At 39.1% G+C, this 20,975-nt stretch overlaps 2 protein-coding genes across 7 annotated transcripts in view; one reads left to right on the top strand and one right to left on the bottom strand.

Annotated features, from left to right (window-relative positions):
• The window catches only part of CYTH3 (cytohesin 3), a 48,631-nt gene extending 44,892 nt beyond the window's left edge, over positions 1–3,739 (top strand). For both annotated transcript variants that reach the window (XM_074552634.1, XM_005487352.4), the window contains one exon: positions 296–3,739. In XM_074552634.1, the coding sequence (XP_074408735.1) occupies positions 296–368 (73 nt within the window). In that variant the 3' untranslated portion in view covers positions 369–3,739. The remainder of the gene's footprint in view (positions 1–295) is intronic.
• The window catches only part of USP42 (ubiquitin specific peptidase 42), a 21,728-nt gene continuing 2,875 nt past the window's right edge, over positions 2,123–20,975 (bottom strand). For 2 of the 5 annotated variants that reach the window (XM_074552620.1, XM_074552621.1), the window contains exons 2-18: positions 20,830–20,954; positions 19,359–19,596; positions 18,394–18,594; positions 17,206–17,316; positions 16,939–17,041; positions 16,706–16,773; positions 16,472–16,542; positions 15,862–15,944; positions 14,451–14,562; positions 13,927–14,067; positions 13,619–13,719; positions 12,940–13,078; positions 11,442–12,170; positions 10,988–11,073; positions 8,873–10,372; positions 8,103–8,395; positions 2,123–5,886 (exon numbers count right to left, since the gene is read on the bottom strand). In XM_074552620.1, coding sequence (XP_074408721.1) covers positions 5,846–5,886; positions 8,103–8,395; positions 8,873–10,372; positions 10,988–11,073; positions 11,442–12,170; positions 12,940–13,078; positions 13,619–13,719; positions 13,927–14,067; positions 14,451–14,562; positions 15,862–15,944; positions 16,472–16,542; positions 16,706–16,773; positions 16,939–17,041; positions 17,206–17,316; positions 18,394–18,594; positions 19,359–19,587 — 4,008 coding nt within the window. In that variant the 5' untranslated portion in view covers positions 19,588–19,596; positions 20,830–20,954 and the 3' untranslated portion in view covers positions 2,123–5,845. Of the gene's footprint in view, positions 5,887–8,102; positions 10,373–10,987; positions 11,074–11,441; positions 12,171–12,939; positions 13,079–13,618; positions 13,720–13,926; positions 14,068–14,450; positions 14,563–15,861; positions 15,945–16,471; positions 16,543–16,705; positions 16,774–16,938; positions 17,042–17,205; positions 17,317–18,393; positions 18,595–19,358; positions 19,597–20,829; positions 20,955–20,975 lie in introns of those variants that run through there. The other 3 variants (XM_074552619.1, XM_074552622.1, XM_074552624.1) reach the window with 2 other exon arrangements.

Genomic DNA, 20,975 nt, shown 5'->3' with positions numbered 1-20,975 from the left:
AGCATGTTCACAAGCAACTTTAAACTTCCACATCTTGACTTTATGTTGGAAGGTTTCTAAGCAGACCCACACTTTAAATAAATAATAGTCAGGATGTGAAGGTGTGAGCTCTGAACACAGTGGAATAGACCCTTGTGCTGAAGAAATAGTTGTGGTGCTCAGCAGTCAGCCATCCATCTTAAGAGTGTGGAGTCATCCAGAAGGAAGAGAGAACAAAAGTTTTAGTTTTCACAACTATTGAAATAGTTAATGGGTATTTGTTAACCAAACTGATGATTCCTTTTTTCTCTTCTAGAGCAAGTATCAGCAGGGATCCCTTTTATGATATGCTGGCAACAAGGAAAAGAAGAATTGCAAATAAGAAATAGAACATGAACAGCAACTTGTGACCTGTATCAACCTATAACTGAACATACTGTGGAGTGATAGAAGAAATTGGACAACTAAATGAAGACAACTGTAAATTTTATATATGTATATACATATATATATACACATTTTACTATGGCATAAAAACTTGGCAGAACTTTTCAGGGTAAAGAGTTACTGGTATATAATTTGAAGTAAGCTTCAATTCCCAGAGAATTATTATATTGGAACTTAATTCAGCTGAACACATGGAAGCCTTGTTTTCACTTAGATTAGTGACAACTCCAGTTTACTTGGGTTGGGAGGGAAGGAGTGCAGGCCTAACACTAAAATGTCCTTACCTGTTACCTGAGCACATTTCCCATAAAAGAAGGAGTTTTATAATTACTTTTGAGTTCTCACTTGAGTGCAGCACCAGCAGTGGAGCACAGCATGACCTGGCACTGCATTTTCCCTGCATTTTCCTGTAAGCAGAAACCTCACAGTCCCAGTGGCAGTTTTCAGTCGTGTGTGTTCCACAGGAACAGCTGAGTGCAGCTTTCATTCAGGATTCCTCTCCTACCTTCATGGAAACAGCTTTCCTTAGAAACACAGTGCCTGGCAGCTCAGTGGGCACCTCGTGGTGCCAGAGGGTTTGTCAGTGAGCACTGAAATACAAACACAGGGCCCAGCAGCGGAGGTTTGAGGCTGTGGCCATGCCATGAAGTACCAGATGTGGTCTGGGGTTTGCCAGCTGGCTAAAGCTCATTCCTGTCTGCTCATACACTCACAGCAAACACTAAGGTCTAATGACTGGTTTAATCTGCTTTTTCTATAGTAACTTCCTTCTTATGTTTGAGATGCTGTAGTTTGATTAATTAACACTAAGTTCTGCTAAAGGAGAGAGATGACAGAGCTTGTGTGACTTCAGGCCTTGCATGTGAAAACACCCCCAGATAATTTCACATGCATTCAATGTTTTTAAAGGGAAAAGCCAGGAAGATGAACTGTCCCTGTGAGATGCAACCCTAGAGAGTGAAGCAAGCAGGATTCATTCCTTTGCTTGATAAAAAACTTAGAACAAAGAGAGTTTGTGCAAGTTTATACAAGTTCAGTATTTTTATTGCATTCTTAAAGGTGATTTTCAGAGTTGTGCTACAGCAGTTGGAATTGAAAAAAATAGACATTTTTACTAAAAATAAAGTATTGATTGCCTGGTGCAGCTAGACTTCCCCACAGGCATGTGTCTCTGGTTTTGAAACCTGTGAAGGTCCTACAGCTGGGTCTTTCAGGAACACAACTGGTGCAGCAGATTTTACTCCAGTGCTTTTCTGTTGATAGCCAACATACTGTTCTTAAGGTAAAACCCCCAATTCCACAATAGGGCAAAAAGTGGGAGCTTTTGACTCTACTGCTTCTGTTACTACTCAGTTTTTCCCAAACTTGTTGAACCTGAGCCGTGCCTGCTGTGCCAGTGGATGTGTTGGAGACCCAGAATGTTCCAGCAGCTTTGCCTGTTGGTCACAGGAGCAGCTTTGGCCCTGTTGTAGGGAGATGTGCTGCACTGGCAAACCCACAGACTTACCAAGGTGAGCTGTCTGAAATCTCCTTTGAACTTAAGGGAGAGTCTGTTTCACTGTTCTGTCTTACTGATTTGCCTTGTTTTGCATGGAGTGTCAGCCTTGTGAGTGTTTTGCTTTATTGCATGTTTGCAAAAGAGGCTGAGAGGAAAAGAACAAAGTAAATTTTCCGACATTTTAGATTTTCCCCAGGGTGTGTGGAATTGCTGGGGTGAATGTTTAAATCTTAGTGCTTCCAAAGGAGTAAAACTCAGCCAGAGGAGATAGAATCCTCGAGTAAGTGTCAGTGTGGGGATGTCTTTTCTTAATGGAACACATTTAAACTCTTTATAGAAATTAATTAAGTTTGTGTCCTGTGTTTGCAAAGCAGCACAATGATGGAGCTGCTGCCAGCACTTGTTTTGAGTCTTCTGTTCTGCAGTGACATTTTGTTTTCAAGCACTGCCTACATCAAGTCTTAGCTTTGGACAAGTAGATTTGTAATGCAAATAGTGACAAGCCAAATCAGTGGTACTAGTGAGCATAGAGGTAAAAAGGAACAAATTCAGTATTTCTGGAGAAATGTGAGATTACAAAAGCATTGATAAGCCATGAAGCACTTTTGTATCAATTTTTATTTTCTGAAATACCACCTTTGAGGAAATCTATTTATTTAACCAGGTGAGGATGTCTGTCTATAAGCATGAAGGAAAGGCCTTGACAGTTCATTTGCGGTATTTAGTTTGAAGTTCTTATATCCAGCAGAAATAATTATTTAGAGTAACATGTAACTGAGGATATTATAGCAGGAAATATTTTATTTCTTAGCATTGAAATGCAACATCTTAAACGGCTACTTGTGGTGCTCAATGTATCTATTTAATTTACCAAAGCTAATGGAATAGCATTTTTGTGTGTGTTAATATTTGATTTCAAATGTTCTTTGTAACAGTATTAACAGGGAGTGAAACTGGCCCAAAATTTCCACTGGCCACGGGGCCAGTAAAACAAAGTGGCTTGTGAAAATTTTGGCCATATCAGGTACTATCCACGAGAGTGAAGAAAAATCTCTCAACCTTTCCCTTTTTTATTGGGCTTCAAGTCCAGGGGTGGCTACTGAGAGTGGCTGCTTGGTGGCATAAAGCAGGATCTGTTACAGTTTGGCCATGCTGAGGAAAAGTCCTCTGGGGACAACAGATTCTCCCTTCCTGTGGCACTGAAACTGGAGGAATTCTTGAGCTCTTTGCTTTTGGCCCTGCCCTTTACAACGGCAGGGCAGGGAGAGCCGTGGTGCCGGTGCAGCTGGGAGGGAACTGAACACAAAACTTAAGCTCAGCTGGACTGACTTAAATTTTACAATATTCTGACAAAATAAGCTCTGCATCACTTAGCATTTTGAACCATTTTAAACTGGTACAAAACGGAACCTTTATAAAGTGAGCAGCATTTATAATGCTTCATATATAAAAAAACTGCATATTTTTAAGATTTATTACATATCTATGTAGATATGCTTGCTGGAAAAGCTAGGTCTGTTGTAGACCAGATACTACAAATTAAGACTTGTGGCTTACCAGTTTCATTTCTATATTTTCTTGGAAAATGTTTCTAGCTAGAGTTTAAATATAAAATGTAAATACTGTACAGGTATGTATTGATATGAGTATTACATCGTGTATACAAGTGATTTGCATGACAAATATTCTGTATCAATCATTGTTATAACGGTGATGTTCCTATGTAAAGCCACTGCAATATTAATGTTTTCATTTATCATTAAGACCTGTTGCTTAAATCTGTCAGTTTTCTCAAAAATAAAGTGTGAAACTGTACTGTCTCCTCATTTACCAGGAATACATGGCAGGCAATAGCTGTCTCTTAAAAGGTTAAGGTTTAATTTTACAACTGCTCTTCTAAGTAAAAGGCTTCTTTTCCCTACCCTTAGGCACAGTAATTTAAATTATCAGGTTTCATTTTTTTCAGAGAAAAACCCTTCAACTGCAAAATGTTTCAGTAAAGTGTGTTACCACATGAGTGTGACTCCAGTAAAAGGAGGTTTCCCTTGAGAGCCACCCTAAATTGAGGTATTTTATTTTGTCAGTTCCCTGCCAGGAGTTAGTCAGATGTGAGGGGAAGCGGATCTCTGCTCCTGGAGTGATTAATTAGTTTCCTCAATTAGCAATTAGAACCAGGTGCTGTCTCACAGCTCTGGGGCAGTGACACCCAGTGCCCCCCTGCTCCGGAGCAGGGGCCGCTGTGCCCTGGGGCGCTGAAGGGAGGCACAGCAACCACCCCAACTCCTCAGACACTGCTGCTGGAGCCACTCGTCACACAAAGGATGGACACCAAACCCTGGAGCCAGGGGACAAGAGAGGACAAAAAAGCCAGATCCAGGACAGGAGTGTTGGTTACTTTGCCATGTCACTTTATGTAAGTCGCATAACTGTTGCCATAGGAACATTATGCAGGTACATTATGCTTTGGCTTGATGGTGTTCTCCATGTACCAAAAGATTACTTCTAAGTATTTAGTGAGATATTAACCTTGCTCTTTTTTGCTTTTTTTCCTGTTAGTTTTGGTTTTGTGGGTTATTTTGTTTTTTGTCATACACAATACCAAGCTCGTGCTGAGCTCCCAGCCTGGTGCCTGGCTGGGGAAGCTGTAGGTTCAGAGGAGAAGCCTTCAGCATCCTTGTCCAGGCAGCTGCAGTCCCAGTCACTGCTTTTCTTCTCTGGCTCCCACCAACAGCATCTTCTCCCCTACACTGAGAGGAAGTTGTGACTTCTCCAGTGTCCAACACACTCTCACAGCTGTCAGCTCCCATGACACAGTGCATGTTAAATAACTCAAGTAAAACTCAAGTAAAAATCCATTTTAACTTTGCTGTATTTATATACTATATAAATTTTACATGCTATATATTTACAGTGGGGCAAGTGCTTTTTATCTTTAAAAAAACAAAGATCAAACTTTAGACATCTCTGAACAACACAGCTTGTATAAACCAGACAGATTATTCAGATGAACTGTATTTAATACAGGTTCCCCACTCATCTCCTGATGCAGGACCAGTGAATAATAAGTGCATCACAGTTTGATAGCATTTAATAATAAAAATAAAAATCACAGTATGAATTTGTCTGTAACTAGACACTTTAGAGAGACAAAACAGACAACTGAGACTTAAGACAAATGACAGTATATTAAGAAAATGTAATAAAAACATATGGAACAATATACAAATAGTCTTGAGAGATACATTCAGAACTGCATATTTGTTGTTTCACAATGTCGAAAACCAGAAGATTTTCTTCAGATCTTGAATATAACTCAAATGTGAAGTAAATTAGTTTCTAGTGTCAGACCACAGAAAAAAAAAATTAAGCTCTTGCAAAACTTGTGAAGTTTTAAATAAGTCTTTAAATTAAATATACAGACTGTCAGTTGCAACTTTTATAATTCCTGGTCGCTCTTGCACCAGATGTCTTAACTTGGAGTAACATTACATGAATAACATAAAGTCAACCTGAGTCTGTAATTAAGCAGCATTTGAGATGGTCTATTCCAGGGCATTATCTCAGCTCAGTGAGATATTTATGTGGTAATTTACAATGTTCAGCAGTTGTAAAAAGTTTTCACCCTTTTGGATTAGAAGTATATTTTAAAAAAGAAAGTCTCAAGTTAAAAACTAAAAAAAAGTTCTTATATGGTAAAATTCTGTACAGAAATGTTAAGCACCACTTATGACTGGATTTTGTCTTGATGGTAATTGATAATAAATCTTAAGTTTTGATGGTCACTATTGGTAATGTCAGGTTTGAAGGTAAGAAGTCGTTGAAGGTAAGAAGTCGTTGGTTTTGATGGTGAGAAGTTGTTGGTTTTGAAGGTGAAGGGTTGGTGGGGGTGGTGGTCAGAAGTCCTTGGGGTTGGTGGTGGGTTCAGTCTGAGTATTGAAGGCTTTCATCAGTCAGCTCCACATCTGAAAGGCAAAAGGAGACCAGGTCAGTCCTGCTGTGACATTGAACATTAAACTGTCTCAGGGGTTTGATTTCTGAAAGACAAAGCTCAAAGCTGCCCCAGCTCCATCTGTCCCTCAGGACAGGATCCAGCTGCTCCCCGTTCTGGGCTAGGGCTGCAGAACTGACAGAGCCTTAGGCCAGAGCCACCTGCTCTGACAGCAAGTGCTGCACCTTGGCTGGATCAAATGTAATTGAAGTTCTGCCTAGAAAGCAGCATTGTTTTAGAAACAACCTTGTGGTCAGGCTGACCAAATTGAACCCACAAGGGCAGAGCCTTCAGAAACTACCTGGAGAGAACATGTAGGAATGTGGGAAAGAACTGCTTCAGAGCTGCTCCTTCCCCTCTCCTGTATAAACTTGGCTGAAAAAACAACTTCTCACTAGCTGTTTTCATCCTTTATTTATTCAAAATAACAGGAGTTGGGTGAAAAGGCACAACCTCACAATTCCTCAGTGGTTCCTTGCCTGTCCCTACCTTGAGACATTCAGTATTCTAAAAACATAAAGCAGATGCCATCCAACAGAGAATACTACTTGAGACCCACTTAAAAAAAAAAAGAAGAAAAAACCCTGACATTCCAGAAGATGGAGCTAATTAACATCCACAGACTTGAGGAAATACTAAAAATCCCGACACTTAAAGTGCTTTTGGCAGCCCTGCTCTCCCCCTGGTGCTGTTCAGCTCCTTCTCGTTCCTGCTCGGCCCCGCAGCCTCAGTGCCCTGCCCTGAGCACGGAGACTCCGATCACTGAATTCCTCACCGAGCCCGCTTTGGAAAACCCGAGTTTGCCACCTGCTGGCCACAGAACCACCAAGGCCAAACCACGGCTGAGCACGAGCACTTTATTCTGTTTAGTTCCTGATTTGGCAGCTAGAACAGACCCTCTCAGTGCAATAAGGGTTATTTTGGACATGAGTATTAAAAAGAAGTCTCCTTTTACACCATTAGGCTTCGAAAGACCTCAATTCAGTTCTTAATTTTTTCTCATTAAAGAATAATGGGTGAACAATCAGATTTCCTTCCACTCTGTATTTTTAGAATACAACTTTTGGTAATCTGTGTCTTAAAATACAATCAGTTTTCCACAAATGCACTTCTTCTTTGCCTTGAGCAAACTTTTCAGTGCACGAATTCAGTGCATTAATTGTGGCAATTTGCCCAAGTGTGGAAACCTCATGAAAGGGATTTTAATTTTCCAGAATTTCAAGATCAAACTTCTCTTCTTTTTTTTTTTTCCTTTTTTTTTTTTCTATATTGACAGTTTCAACATGACTAGAAATGAACAGGACTGTCACTGACCATTAACCCAATTCTTAAACTGTAGGGATAAAATGTAGAGAATTTAACAACTCAACTTGCTTTTGGATAGTGAGCTGTCTTCTTCACTTATCTTTGAGTAAAACAGTTAGGAGATTGTTTTGGTTTTCTATTAAAATAGATCAGTAACTGGAACTGGTTTATGTCAGATAACAGGCATTTAATAAGGTTTTATTTCTATAATAAACACTTCTGTTCAGCAAAAATTTCATGGGAAATGTTGTCAAGTTTGATTTTAGATGTTGAATTTGTTGCAGTGTGCAATCATCCTCATTGCATAATTTTAGAGCTAATTAATTTAAACTAATTAATTTATCTACTGCGAGCCCAAGTTGAGATTATGACAAGCAGCAGCTGAGAGCTCAGTGTAAATTTAGTCAGGCACACAAATTCATATTTGGGTTTTTCGTAAGAAGCACCAGACAGACTTTTTCAAATACCAAAAATGGGGAAAGAGCTGTTTCCTCAGCTCACTTCTGTGCATTGTTAAGCCTATACTAACAGAAAAACCCCACAACTGAATAAAACAATAGCAGGAATTTAACACTCTCCAGGTGTTAAATTGTGAAGTGTCCTCTGGAGGTCTGACAGCTGTGCTTAGGAGAAGGCAGACCAACATTATTTCAGTATTATCACCAACTCCTGTTATTCTGAGTGAGCAACCTGCACTGTTTCTATGCTATGAACAACTGTAGTATTTTATTCAAATTATAGAATGGTTTGGGTTGAAACGGGATCTTAAAGATCATCTACTTCCAACCCCCTGCCATGATGCTGTTTGGAAGCTGTGCTCAAACCCAGGGGTTTCATCAGCCAAGCATTTAAAGCTGTTTACAGCAGCCAGGAGTCCTGCCTTACCTCTGGCATACTCAGTGGATGCCATGGAGCTGTGCTTCTTGCTGTCACCTGCACCAGAAGGCTTCTCTTCCTTGTAGGGTTGTTTACTGCCCTGGTTTCTGTATTGCTCACATAAATGGTCATCTGGAGGACGGGATTCTTCCTTCTTCTCCCATGTTTTCTTCTGGAAACGAGGATCTAAATATTCCAATAAGTCTTTCAGTTTCCTGTCGTGCTTCTTCTTTTTCTTCTTTTTCTTATGTTTGCGATTGTCATTGTCAAAGTGGAGCACAGAGCAATCCAAATCATAAAGTCTGAAGGAAACATGCAAGTTAAAAATAGAAAACAGATGTGGCACTTGATGTATATATGAAATGTTATTTATTTATTTACCACAGGTGACGACTTGCAGAGTGTCTGCTACTTTGTGGTACTTTCTGCATATCTAAGTTAATTTAGATGCAGCAATCTTAAGCCCTCAGAATGAAGGACAAGAGGTCGTGGTTTGTACACAAATTGTTAACAGGCATATGGGGAATTAAAAAAAAAAATTAAAATTGTAACCTAATCAAGAACGGTGTGCAGATGTTATTCTGTCTACATTGTCCAGCTCTAGTGTTCTAACACAATTCAGCAACATCTTTCCTATCTTCTCTTGGCCAACTAACAACATGATCCCGTCACATTATGACAGATAAGTTACTTAGAAACAATGAAAAAAAGGCAGACATGAGAAATACCCAGAAAATAATTAGGAAAAAATTGCTGATTATGCTGGAATCCTTGCTTACTTGTAATCCTTCTCTCGATGTTTATCTTTGGATTTCTTTTTCTTCTTGACCTTCTTATACTTTTTGATTCTTTGGTCATCTGTCTTTCGGCATTTCTTTTCTACGTCACTTCCACTTTCTTCTTGGTGGGAGTATTTTCTTTTGCCATTTCTTAGTTTTTCTTTTTCGTTTTCCCGGGAAGAGTCCTCGAAGCTGGAGTGAGCTGAGCCTGCTGGGAGCGCGTGCCTCTCACGGGAGTATTTTTCCGAGTGCTGCTGAGGTACTGAACAGTGGTGGAAGTTTGCTCTGTGGCTGCTCAAGTGATGATGCACATCCTCCTCTCGGGAGAGTGTGCTGTGAGCCCATCTGCTTTTGCAGTGATAATCCTTGTGTGACCTGCTGTAAGCTTGGCTCACTTTGTCATAGTCTTTATCACAATGAGAGGACCTCCTCTCCCTGCCATCCCTTGTTCCATGGGAGGAATAATAATCATTGTAGTACCTGCATTTGTCCCATCTCCGTGGTTCATCTTGATAATATCTTTCTCTAATCCAGGGTCTGTCTCCTTTGGAATAATAATACCTACTCCTGTCTGGGTCTGTCCTTTCTCTGCTTCGGGACCTGTAGCGAGAATATTTTCCTGAGCTCCGGCCGTTACTGGGACTGTTCCTTTCGTTGTGGGAGGATCTGTACTTGCTCTCACTGCAATGCTCCTGCTTGTGACGGCTTTGCTTGTTTGTTTCCATGCTGTGAGAGCTCCTCCTCCTGTGGGAATGATCATCTGGTTTGTTTCTGGTTTGTCTCTCCTTCTCCTCAGTGTCCGAGCTTTCTCTCTTCCTCCGGTAGTGCTCTTTGTCAGTTCTTTTAGAGTCATGGATTTTTTTCTTATTTTTTCTCATATGTTTATCATCATCTTCACATGTTTTATTACTCAGTCCCTCGTCTGCTCTAGAAAATTGACTTTCCAATACTTTATCCAGCTTTGTAATAGAAGAGTCATTAACAGGTGGTACCTCTACATAGTTATTAGAAATGTCCTTTGTATCTTGGCATTTATCTGGAATATCTAGAGATGCAAGTTTTTTAGAACTACATTCAATGTCAGGCTTTATAGAGGAAATTTGCCCTAATTTCTCTTTGCTCTCAGGAGATCCTTTGATGTACAAAGGATTTTCTTTTGAAATGAGTTCAGGTTCTTTTGATCTTCTTAGTTTGTCTTTATCTCTGATGTCTTCAGACTCACACTGCCCAAGGAATTCACCTTCAGTATCCAAGGATTTTTTCCTAACCTTGTGCTGACCATTGATATTGAGATGTGCATTATCAGCTTTTGTTATAATACTTTCAGCAACTTCTTCTTTGGTAAAAATGGTTTCAGAATCTGATTGAGTAAAAAGTTTCTCAACCTCACAGCTAAAGTTGGAAGGAACCTTCCTGGATTCTTCATAGGCAAATAGTGCTTCCATCACTACAGTATCTGTGACTCCATCATTGTCAGAAGACTTCTGAGGTCCAGAGACACTGCACAAAAATAAAAACATATTTTTAACTTGAAAAAACCCATCTAAAAATGTTAGGAGTAAAATCTCCTAAAAAAAAAAAAGTTGCTAATGCAAAATTCTGAAAGACATTGACTTTAGAAAACCATTCTTTCACCTCCCTCAGTTCCCATGGAAAGTTTTTCTTCTCTCAGTTCTGCAGGTCTTGCCTTAAAAAACCCATCCCCAACACATCCAACTCCTCCACTTGCAGCTCTGAATCTCATCAATAGCCAGAACAACTGCATTTGCTCTTCCCCCAGTTAGGAAAAAGGTAAACACACAGATTTCCCATTCTCTCAGGTGGGAGAGCAGATTGTGGGAATCTACATTCACTCATTCTAGGATGTAAAAAAGGGAAAGAGGAATAGAAAAAGTATTCCAGACAATGGAAGAAAAATGTAAAAACATCCTGTGAAAGTTTTACAGGAGGCATCTGCCTGTATTTAGTAACAGAATAATGTGTGCCCAGTGCTGACGTTTGCAATGCCAGATGTACAGTGTGGAATTCCCTGTACTGATGTAAATATTACTTAAGATGGATAAAATAGTAATAAACTTGTATGAAATCTTGTTTTAATCAGTGTAGTCATTTTACCTCTTTTCCTCTGACAAGCTGTTCAGCTGGCTGTACGTAAGAGATTCTAAGATACCTTGAGGATCTGGTGACAAAGCTTTAGGCATCTACAATTAAAACACAGAAGTTAACAAAGAGAAAAAAAAGCTAGTTTTAGTAGAAAACTACTGCTGACAAACTTCCAACATGAGATGTTACTCAAGATCACAGAGATACCTGCACTCTTCCCACTTGACATGTCAACCCCCTCCTCCCAAAAATGTATTTTATCAAACTTATGAAGTATTATCTCCCTGAACTTCTCTTATGTTGACATATTTCATATGTTAGCTCAGCTCTGCAGATTCAGTGGGATAATAACACAATGGGTTAGAATGAAATCTGTGCTCTGTTTTCTTGGTATTCCACATTGTAGTGCCCATGAATATTGAACATATAATAGATGAGAAAGTGCAGATGGACAAATGTAACTCACCGCTTCAAGCACTCCGTTTGCCTTAGAGAAGAAAATCTCAGAAGGTTTAACGGGTTGGACTTGGCAAGTGGAATCATCAAGTTTCAGTCCATTTTCTTTATATTCATTATCTAAACTAATAGCACCATTTAGGGAATCAATTTTTGGCAGCTCATGCTGGGATCTTTCTTCAGCATTCTGACAGGATGAATGGGAATTATGCAACGTACGGACCACCTTCCCAATCAGAATCCCATTGGAAGAGATGACATTGCAATGCCTTTTGAACAAGCCCTTTGACTCCTCGGGTTTTCCTGAAGGCTCTGCACCGTAAGGGACCACGCTGTCAGAACAGAGCTTGGGGTTTCCATTCACTGCTGGCTCAACAAAGATTTCATCAGCAACCTCCTGCTTGGAGACATTAGTAGCAACAGACACTGTGGAGAGGTTTGAGGTAGGCTCTGCTGCAGAAGAGTTTGTGATTGTGGCTGAAGGAAGGGGCTTCAGATCCTCCTCCTCCACAGCGCTGCTGGGGCACTCGGCCTGCGGCACCGCCTGCCGGGGGGGCAGCTTGTTGTGAATACTGATGGTGATCTTCTGGGCCTTGGAAGGGTCTGCCATTGGCGGCCTGGAAATGGCCCAGTTCTGAACACAAGCTGTGGGTGGAGCTGAACTGGGCCTTTTCACAGCAACACCAACAGTACTGGGATCCTCTTTCAAGGGTCCATTTCCATTTAAACGACTTGAACTCTGGATTTGAAGAGATTGTAAGATGGACATGTTCAAACACACAGCACCGGAAGTTTTACAACATTAAATTCTCATGCTAAATTGTTCTACAGATTGCCTCAATACCTAAGAAGAAACTTCACCTTCCTCCCAATACACATTCATGTACAACGGGTGTGTGTAAATCCTCCCTTTGGTACCAAATGAGCATCAGTCTGACACCCACCCAAACAACTTAACACTGACTAAAGCTATTAAAAAAATATTTATTTTCCTCCCTGACAACACTGGAATATTTCTGCTAGTACTCAAAAACAAGACAATTTGTAGTCTATCACTGTGTCAACTAAACTAACACTGATAGGGATGGGGCAGATATTTAATTTTTAAATTAAATTACTTAGGCATTAATTACTTTAGGTTTTAAATTTAAATTACTTAGGCATTAATAGACTACTTTTAAAATTTAAATTTTAATAGACTACTTTTAAAATTTAAATTGTTTAGGCATTAATAGACTACTTTTTAAATTTAAATTGTTTAGGCACTAATAGACGACTTAAATTGTCTCAAGAGCACAGCTCCCAAGCTTTAGAAAGCTGAGCTGGAAGGATAAAGTAACGAAGTGGCATGGCTGCACAGTTAAGGATTAGCCACTGTTTGAGCAACTCTGGGTCTATCATGAGGGCTGTGAACAAACCTGCAGTGGGGAAGGGAAACTAAAACTCAAAACCCCCCACCCTACACCAAAAGCTGCTCTAGCGTGGTGCTGCTGTCCCCCTGGAGTTACCTTGATCATGTGCGGAGGCAGCCGCGGGCCCATGAAGGCGGGCTGCTTGCTGCCGGCGCCGCGCTGGCCCAGGAAGGAGCGCGGGTAGGAGGGCGCGGGCAGGTAGAACGCTCGCTCGCCCAGCGTCAGGTCATAGCGCCTGGGGACAGAGGGACACGTCAGGTCATAGCGCCTGGGGACAGAGGGACACGTCAGGTCATAGCGCCTGGGGACAGAGGGACACGTCAGGTCATAGCGCCTGGGGACACAGGGACACTCAGCTCACAGCTCCTCACTCAGCCAGCTCCGGTTAAACCCATCCCACAATCTCAGCAACAGTGAATATAACACAAAAGACGCATCTGGAAGACTTAGGCAGGACTATAAACTGAAGATTAGATAATGGTTTTCCTACTATGACTGTCCTTTCCAGAGCAATGGTTCAGCCTCACACCATCTATAGCCACGATTTCTCATCTTTTCTAAACCAGCCAGCTACAGTGAGCAGATAGAAAACAGTGTACCCAAGTGCAGAAGTTTAAGGTCAAGCAATGAAAGGTACTAAATGACGCAGGGAATTTCCACTTAAAAAAATACAAATAGTAATACTCTCCTACAGTGAAAAGAAAAAGCCTTCAAAGCGAGAAAAGTATAAGCAACTTGAGAATAAAAATGTTCTGAGGACATCTGGTGTTATTACCTGATATAGAAAAGTACGTAAGCTTGCTGATTGAGAACTGTTTTGATATCTGAAAGCTCTACTGAGGCATCATTCATTCGGTACCAAAGTCCATTACCAGCCTGCAAACAAAGACAGAATATCTTCAGATGAATTGCACGTGTTCCAAAGGACATCACAGACAGAGCACTGCAGAACAAAGCACACCAAAACAAAGCAAACAAAGCACATGATGCAATGTTTTCCCCTAAAACCAGTGGTTACCAATAACATTTTAATTTGTTTTCCAGCACAAATTTTATCCTGTTAGAAGTTGAGCTGATCTCTACCTTGATGAAGCAGAGATAGTGTCCAGCATTACAGTTGAAGCCACTATGTACAAGAACTGCATACAAAGCATAGATGAGGGGTTCTCCAATAGACTGAGACATATATGCTCGAAGATCCAGATATTCAGGGTATTTTACATCCTACACAAAGACAAAGAAGATTCAAAAGTTATCCTGAAATACTTCATGGAACAGCTTGAAAAAGACACAGATTAGGACTGTATAAATATATTTTTCAATTAACTTGAAAATGCCTGTTCTCAGAAACAACATTTAATAACTTAAGCTGCAGGGAGCTGTTTTCCACAGAATTAGCTCTTTAAGGGGAAGGTATGTTCTTATGGTCACATAGGAACTCTATCAGTATTGAAAAGGAAAGTAACAGCCATGGTTGCTAAGTTGTTATATCAACTTCTCCTACACTGTAGTTACTGCCTGAAATGTGAACAACTTTAAAATGAGTATTCATCTTTGAGAAATGCCCATTGCAAGAAGATAAAGGAGCACTCCAGCTGCAAACATACCTTGTTGATCTTTCCACCTGTAAAATTTGCAAATCTTTTCAGTGATATTGTGAGAACATTGGAAGAGCGATGTATCGTGTATCTCTTTGATGCTGGAACCATCTTTTTACACCTTTAAAACAAGCACAGACATTTTTAACATTATATTCTTTTCTCACTCAGAAGTGAAAAAAGTTTCCATCTCTCACACGTGCTTATGCTATTTGAATGATATTTTGCTTGTATAATGTTAGATCTTTTCTTAAATCCATAAACTGCATTTCAGCTTTGTTAATAGAGAGAATGTAGCAGGATATTAGAGACAGCTCCACGGAACAAAGGATTTAGGACATTATCTCTGGATAGCCAAGTAAATGCCTGAAGATGTATCTTTATGTCAAAAAGGTAAGGCAGTAAAAATATGTAAAAAAAAAAAATCACTGGAAGGAAACAGCCATTCTGCAAGAGGCAGACAATATTGGACAATATTGAGTTTTCTTGTACTGAGGTTGCCTGGAAAGACTGAAAACCTCTGCAGTCCTTCAAAACAAAATTGTTAATTTCATTTGTTTCACTGCACACTCAAAGGAGGTACAGACTAAGTCCTGAAATGCAACCATCAGCACAAAGACTGAAACATGTCACTTCACATTGTCAAGAAAAGTACTGCCGAGTAACAAACAGAAAGGATTTGACCGCTTCTTTTAAAACTTGATGTCAAAATACAAGGCACAGAATTCCAAACTAATGGAGAAAGCCAGTGAAAAAAATAAGAGAGCCACCCAGAATAAGGAAAAAAAAAAGAAGTGGTTTGTAAAATTCTGAAACTTGTATTTAGAGATGAAGGTTTCAGGCAGTAGTAATCCTTATTAGAAAAAATAATGGTAGAAAACAAAAAGGAAACTGAAAACTAATATAATAGTTTGCCAGCAATGGAAATGACACTGTACATACCCCAAACCCTTCTTTTGAAACCCACAAAAAGACTAAACTTGTGGGTTTGTGTGTGACTAAGCTGTGTTGCCTCCCACCCCTGATCCTTGTCCATATCCCTGTGCTCCAGCTCACATTCCTCAGCCGTGCCTTTTAACTTCTGGCCACGAGTATTCAGTGTGCAACTTCACACTCAGGGAGGTGACAAGGCCCAGCACAGACAGCATCAGGAAGAAAAGTCTAATGTGAGCAATACAATTCTTATAATGTATTTACAAATATTCAAATAGAAATATAAAAATTACTCATTTAGAAACAAGGGCATTATTTCCCAAGCTTTGAATGATTTCAGTATATTAGTTATGTAAACAAAACTGAATGAAACAGCAAGTCATCTCTGTCTTACTGCTAAACAAAGTCAAGAGATAACTCGTCCTCCAAGCCATGCACTGCACTGAACATGTAACTTGTATCAAGGTGTAATTAATAACAATCTTACTTGCTACATTTATAGCTGTTTTCACCATCCAGCTGTTCTGGTTTCACAAATTGTTCTAGAGCTCTGGTGACAGACGTAACTGCCTGCATGAGTAGAGAGAAAGTAGAACACTGAGTCACAAGAACTGCAAAATTTCCAGCACTTACAAGCACTTTACAAGAGAACCTTGCTAGTTTATACTCAAGTGGCCTACTGTGAAGGAGGAGCCAGAAATGGAGTTCTCTGAGTATTTACCTCATTTCAAAATGATCCCACTTCAAAATAAGTAAATTTTGCAGTGCCAGACAGTATCTGTGGTATGCCTTGGCATCAATAATGAGAACAATCAAACCCATCAGTCTAACAATAGATGTATATTGAAGTAGAATAATTGAGAAGTATGATTATATCATTGTTTGTGTAGCCATAATTATTATTTTTTCCAGCTTAAATCCAATCCAAACATGGAGAGCATTTCCGTGGCTTCCACAGAACAACACAGTCCAATCCACCACCATCCACTCCCAAGCTGTTTTGTTTTAACAAGGTAAGTTTCTAAGCAAAATCACTTTATTTTACAAAGCTCTACAAGCATTAACACAACCCAGGCCATGCTCACAGACATCCTTACCTTTATATCCAAAGTAACGTCGAGAAATGGCTCGTACGTGTCCGACACTGCTTTGCAGTTCAAGCACTTTACTGGAACCAAAATATAAATGCTTAACATCACTTCAATGAGACTAACTGCATGAATTTAAATTATTAATACACATTACTTTAGTCAAACTACAAACTCCTTTGCTACAGACAGACAAAAAGACACGGATCAGTTCAAAAGACAGTAAATTTTTTTAAAAAGTACCTCGAGATCTTAGATATCCTCCAAATATTTGATAAATAAGTGTGGTGGCTTGAGAAGATCTGTCTAATCTGGAAAGAAATTGGAGTCAGACCTCAGAAGGCTGAAGCACAGAGTTAATTCCTCAAACAATTTTTGGTTTTATGAAAACCAAGGACACAAGTTTTAATTCATGATAGTAAATAAAGTAGTAAGAGGGTCTAGGAAAGATTGAAATGTAATTATTTTATGCTTACTTGGTGCTTCCATTCAAGCAAGCTTTCTGTAAAGCATCAACAGTGAAGCATAAGAATTCATGTGCATCCTCTTGACTGCCAAAATGGAAATGTTTTCCTATTCCTAATAAATAAGAAGGTTATCATATAATTATTTCTTATAGAATGAAATAAAACACACATTTCTAAAATACCTCTTCTTTAAAGTAGCAAAATTATTTACATGCATCAAATAACTCACTGTAATATTAAAAAAAAATTAAAATAAACCTGTATCAAACTACTTACTTTTAAGGCCATTGATAACAGATGTGGGTTTGATAGCATTATTAGAGCAACACAGGACCTGGTTGATGTGACTTTCCATTGTGCACATCATACAGAATCCTTCTACATGACCTAGGGAAAGAAGAAAGCATCCCATTCTAGTCAAATACACATTGCTAAAAGGAAAACCCTCACCAAAATAATAATAATCTAAGCAGTGGGGACAATGTCCACTCTCTGTGGCACATTCCCTTCTCCCAAGGTGTCAATATTCCAACCGGTTTGTGGCATTTTATTATGGAGAATTGTACATAATAAAACTCCTTAAATCACAGACCAGGCTGCTCAGAACGCCATCCACCCTGGCCTGGAATATTCCCACTGGAAGGAGCCCTCCCCATGGCAGAGGATTGGAACTAAATAATTTTGAAGGTTCCTTCCAATAATTCCATGATTCTTAACTGAAATAATTTTTATATATGAGAATAAAACACAATCAAACTTCTAGGAATATATATTAAGATACCAAACTAGAAAGCATACAGCTGCCTTAGGAAATAGCTCCATATTTATGGATATAAAAAGAAACTCCCCTAGGCTCAATAAAGTCAAGTATAAAATCAAAATTCAAAGAACATAAATTCCTGGCTTTTATACAAACTTTATTATTTAGAATAAAATTACCCTAAATTTCAGTACAGTCTCCCCCAAATTTGTATTTGAGTTCATAAAAGATTAGCTTATAGTGCTTTCTAGAATGTTTGGGTTTTTTAACGGGTCAACACTGAACACGTAATTTATCACAGTATTAGTGCACTGCAGTATCTCAGCTGTGAAGACTAAAAATCTTCAATGCCAACATCCTAAATTTTATCACCTTTCTACCAGCAGGAAACCCAAATGCCAAATGTTCATCAAATGCCTCACTTTACAACGCACTTCATTATTCACATGAAGCAAGAAATGATCTTTTCTTTAAGTTTTACGTGGCACATTAAATTAACAAATTCACTTTATATGTCTCCTATAATTCTGAGCTTCCTGTTAGCAAAATCATAGAACCATTTAGCCTGGAAAAGACATTGAAGATCTCATTCAAAAACTGCTTCTACAGGCAAAATAGAACAACTAAGAATTTTCTTCATAGAACCCTGTTTTTCTTTCACCTTTGGAGCTGTCCAACAGATTTATAGTGTTAGAAATACTCACATGACTTGGTGTGCTCAAGTGAAAGCATGTAATTGGCAAGAGGAGGCGTGTAGGTCAAACACTGGAGAGTAGAATTAAGGAAACAAGTGTTGCCGAGGTTCTGCAGCCCAACTCCAACACTCTGCGTTTGCTGCCAATCCATACAGATTTTCTCAGGTGGAAAAAGAATTCTTTGTGGCGGAGCAATCCCATCATTAACAACTGCAAGAAATTTGTGTTTTGAAAAGAGTTGTACTGGTTTTGTTTTAAAGAGGGTATTTAAAAAGTAGGATTCTGCAGGAGCAGCCTGAAGACCCAGCTCCACTCCAAAACACAGCAACACACGATGCACAGCTTTAACACTGCCACGTGAAATTGCTAGTCAACACTCTCCTTTGGACAATAGTTCATTCATCTGTTTTAATTCTTCTAATAAAAGACACAAACTCCCACTCTGATTTTAGCACCTGATTTCTTTATCTCTATGTCCTTTAATCTCTTAATTAAATTATTGTTTTTTTCCTTATTGTAACTTAAACCACAAACTTACACTTGTGGTTATGCAGTAAGAAAAATCAGACAGACAAACAAGTAAGCAGCACAAAAAGTAACCCCATAGATATCAGATCTCTTCCTGGGCAGTGTTATTATTCAGACTTCTGAATAATGGAAGCCATGAATAGACATGGTAAAATGTACTTTTCTCTCCAGAACAGAAGAGACCTAGGTACATCCATGCATTATGAAAAGCTCCCCTTGTTTGATTTTACATAAATAAAAAATACTTTACAAATCAATTGTAAATAGATAAACCCAAGTTCTGCAACACCTCTCCCTGCAGCTGCCTCAGGGGATGCACAAAATTGAACTCTGTGGCTGAACTCTTGATTTGCTGTAGTCCCATTTCACAGCAATGCAACAACTAAAATCTGCTTCTACTCTGGTTTTGTTTTCAACAAAAAGGAGGGAGGACAGAAGACACTTACCTAGATCTCTTTGGGCAAAAGGCTTTGATTTTTGAGATGATCTACAATAAATATGCCCCCCAGGACCTTTGTCCACAGAGACTTTGTTTGGATCTTCTGTAGGAGGTACCCGGCCCAAACTTGCAGTGCGAGACGTCATTTTTTTAGTACGGGGTTTCATAGATTTGTCAGAGCGTCTTGAGGAAGATTTTTTAGACTTTGAAGATTTTGGCTTGTTAACTATGGTCATTGTTCATATCTGTAACAAGGCAAAAGTTCTGTTTGGTATAAGAATGTCCAAAGTATTCCAGAAAGGAAAGAGCAAAATAAATCCTGCCCCTTAGCCTCAGAGAACCTGAAGAACTAAACAGCTAAGAGTGATTACAAACAAGGGAACAAAACCCCAAAACACACCAAAAAACTCCACCCAGTGCACAACTGAATGCACAAAGTAGATTTTTTCCATCCAAACTGCATCAATTTTTTTTTTTTAACTTCTGCTGAGTTAATGACTGATAGCATTTCTTACATTTCCATGGGATTTTAAACCACTACAGTTACCAAGATCTTTTTCTTAAAAGAAGCTGTGAGCAGTGGCACAATCAAGTGCTGGCCTGGTGAGATCCAGGAGGAATTGTCTGGCCAACATCTTCCAGCTCCTGGGAACCACACACCCCTGATGACACAGAGCATGGGAAACAGCTCTGAGAAATCTTGGGAAAAAAGAGCTAGAAAACACTTGCAAATTTATTTCCACCTGGGTTTCTTCTGCCCTTCCAAGTATTTGTTTGGATACAATTTTGGCAGCATTCCTTGTGGTATTTTGCACCCATCATTTACAATGCTTACTTATAAACCAAGAAGTTGAATTCAAAAGCATCTTTTTCAGTTCTACTTATGTAAAGTTGTTTTGCCAGGGAAAAACAAAAGAGGAATGTAAACTATAAAAAGAAAACGATGACCGCAACAGAAAGCAAAACAAACCCTAATCCTCAGCCTTCAAGAATAAAGGCAATAACTGGTACCAAGTCATTTATAAAATGCTGTTTACGTTTCAAGATGGTACCTCTTTAAATACATGTAATGTTGTGTGCATAGTAAGCTGCTGAACAATTACATGATCAATTATCAACTCCTATATGTAAACTTTTACTACTATCGTACTCTATCATGTAGGGCCCGTTCAAGTTTAGGGAAACTATAAACTTAACTGAGGGTTTAAAGTATAACCTGCTTTGTAACACTAAAATAACTGAGAGAACAAAGCATGAAGCAGTTTCAGATTCATGGCACAACTTCATTGCTAATGATGAAACTTCCAGTAGATTAAACAAAGCACAGTAAATTGCAGAACTTCTATTCCCACAAAAGACAAATCATGTGTGGAACCTTTAATTAGATTCTTTTTCCTCTTTAAATTTTCAATTTAAAATCTACCCTGTACACACTTTCCATTTTAGAGACAATAATACACAAAAAATGGGAAATTCACCTATGTAACTGAAAAATGAGGACATCCTTGTCCATTTCAAAGACTAAGATGACAATTCTTGGGCTTAGTGATTTTCAGGAGAGATCCAGACTCCAAATTGCAGATACTGGTGACATCTACTTTTCCTGATGGAAAGGGAAGGGGTT

This window comes from Zonotrichia albicollis, chromosome 16, assembly GCF_047830755.1.
Source record: "Zonotrichia albicollis isolate bZonAlb1 chromosome 16, bZonAlb1.hap1, whole genome shotgun sequence".
NCBI classification, from domain to species: Eukaryota; Metazoa; Chordata; class Aves; order Passeriformes; family Passerellidae; genus Zonotrichia; species Zonotrichia albicollis.
Note: the sequence above shows the minus strand (reverse complement) of the source record. Positions and strands in the feature narration are given on the sequence as shown.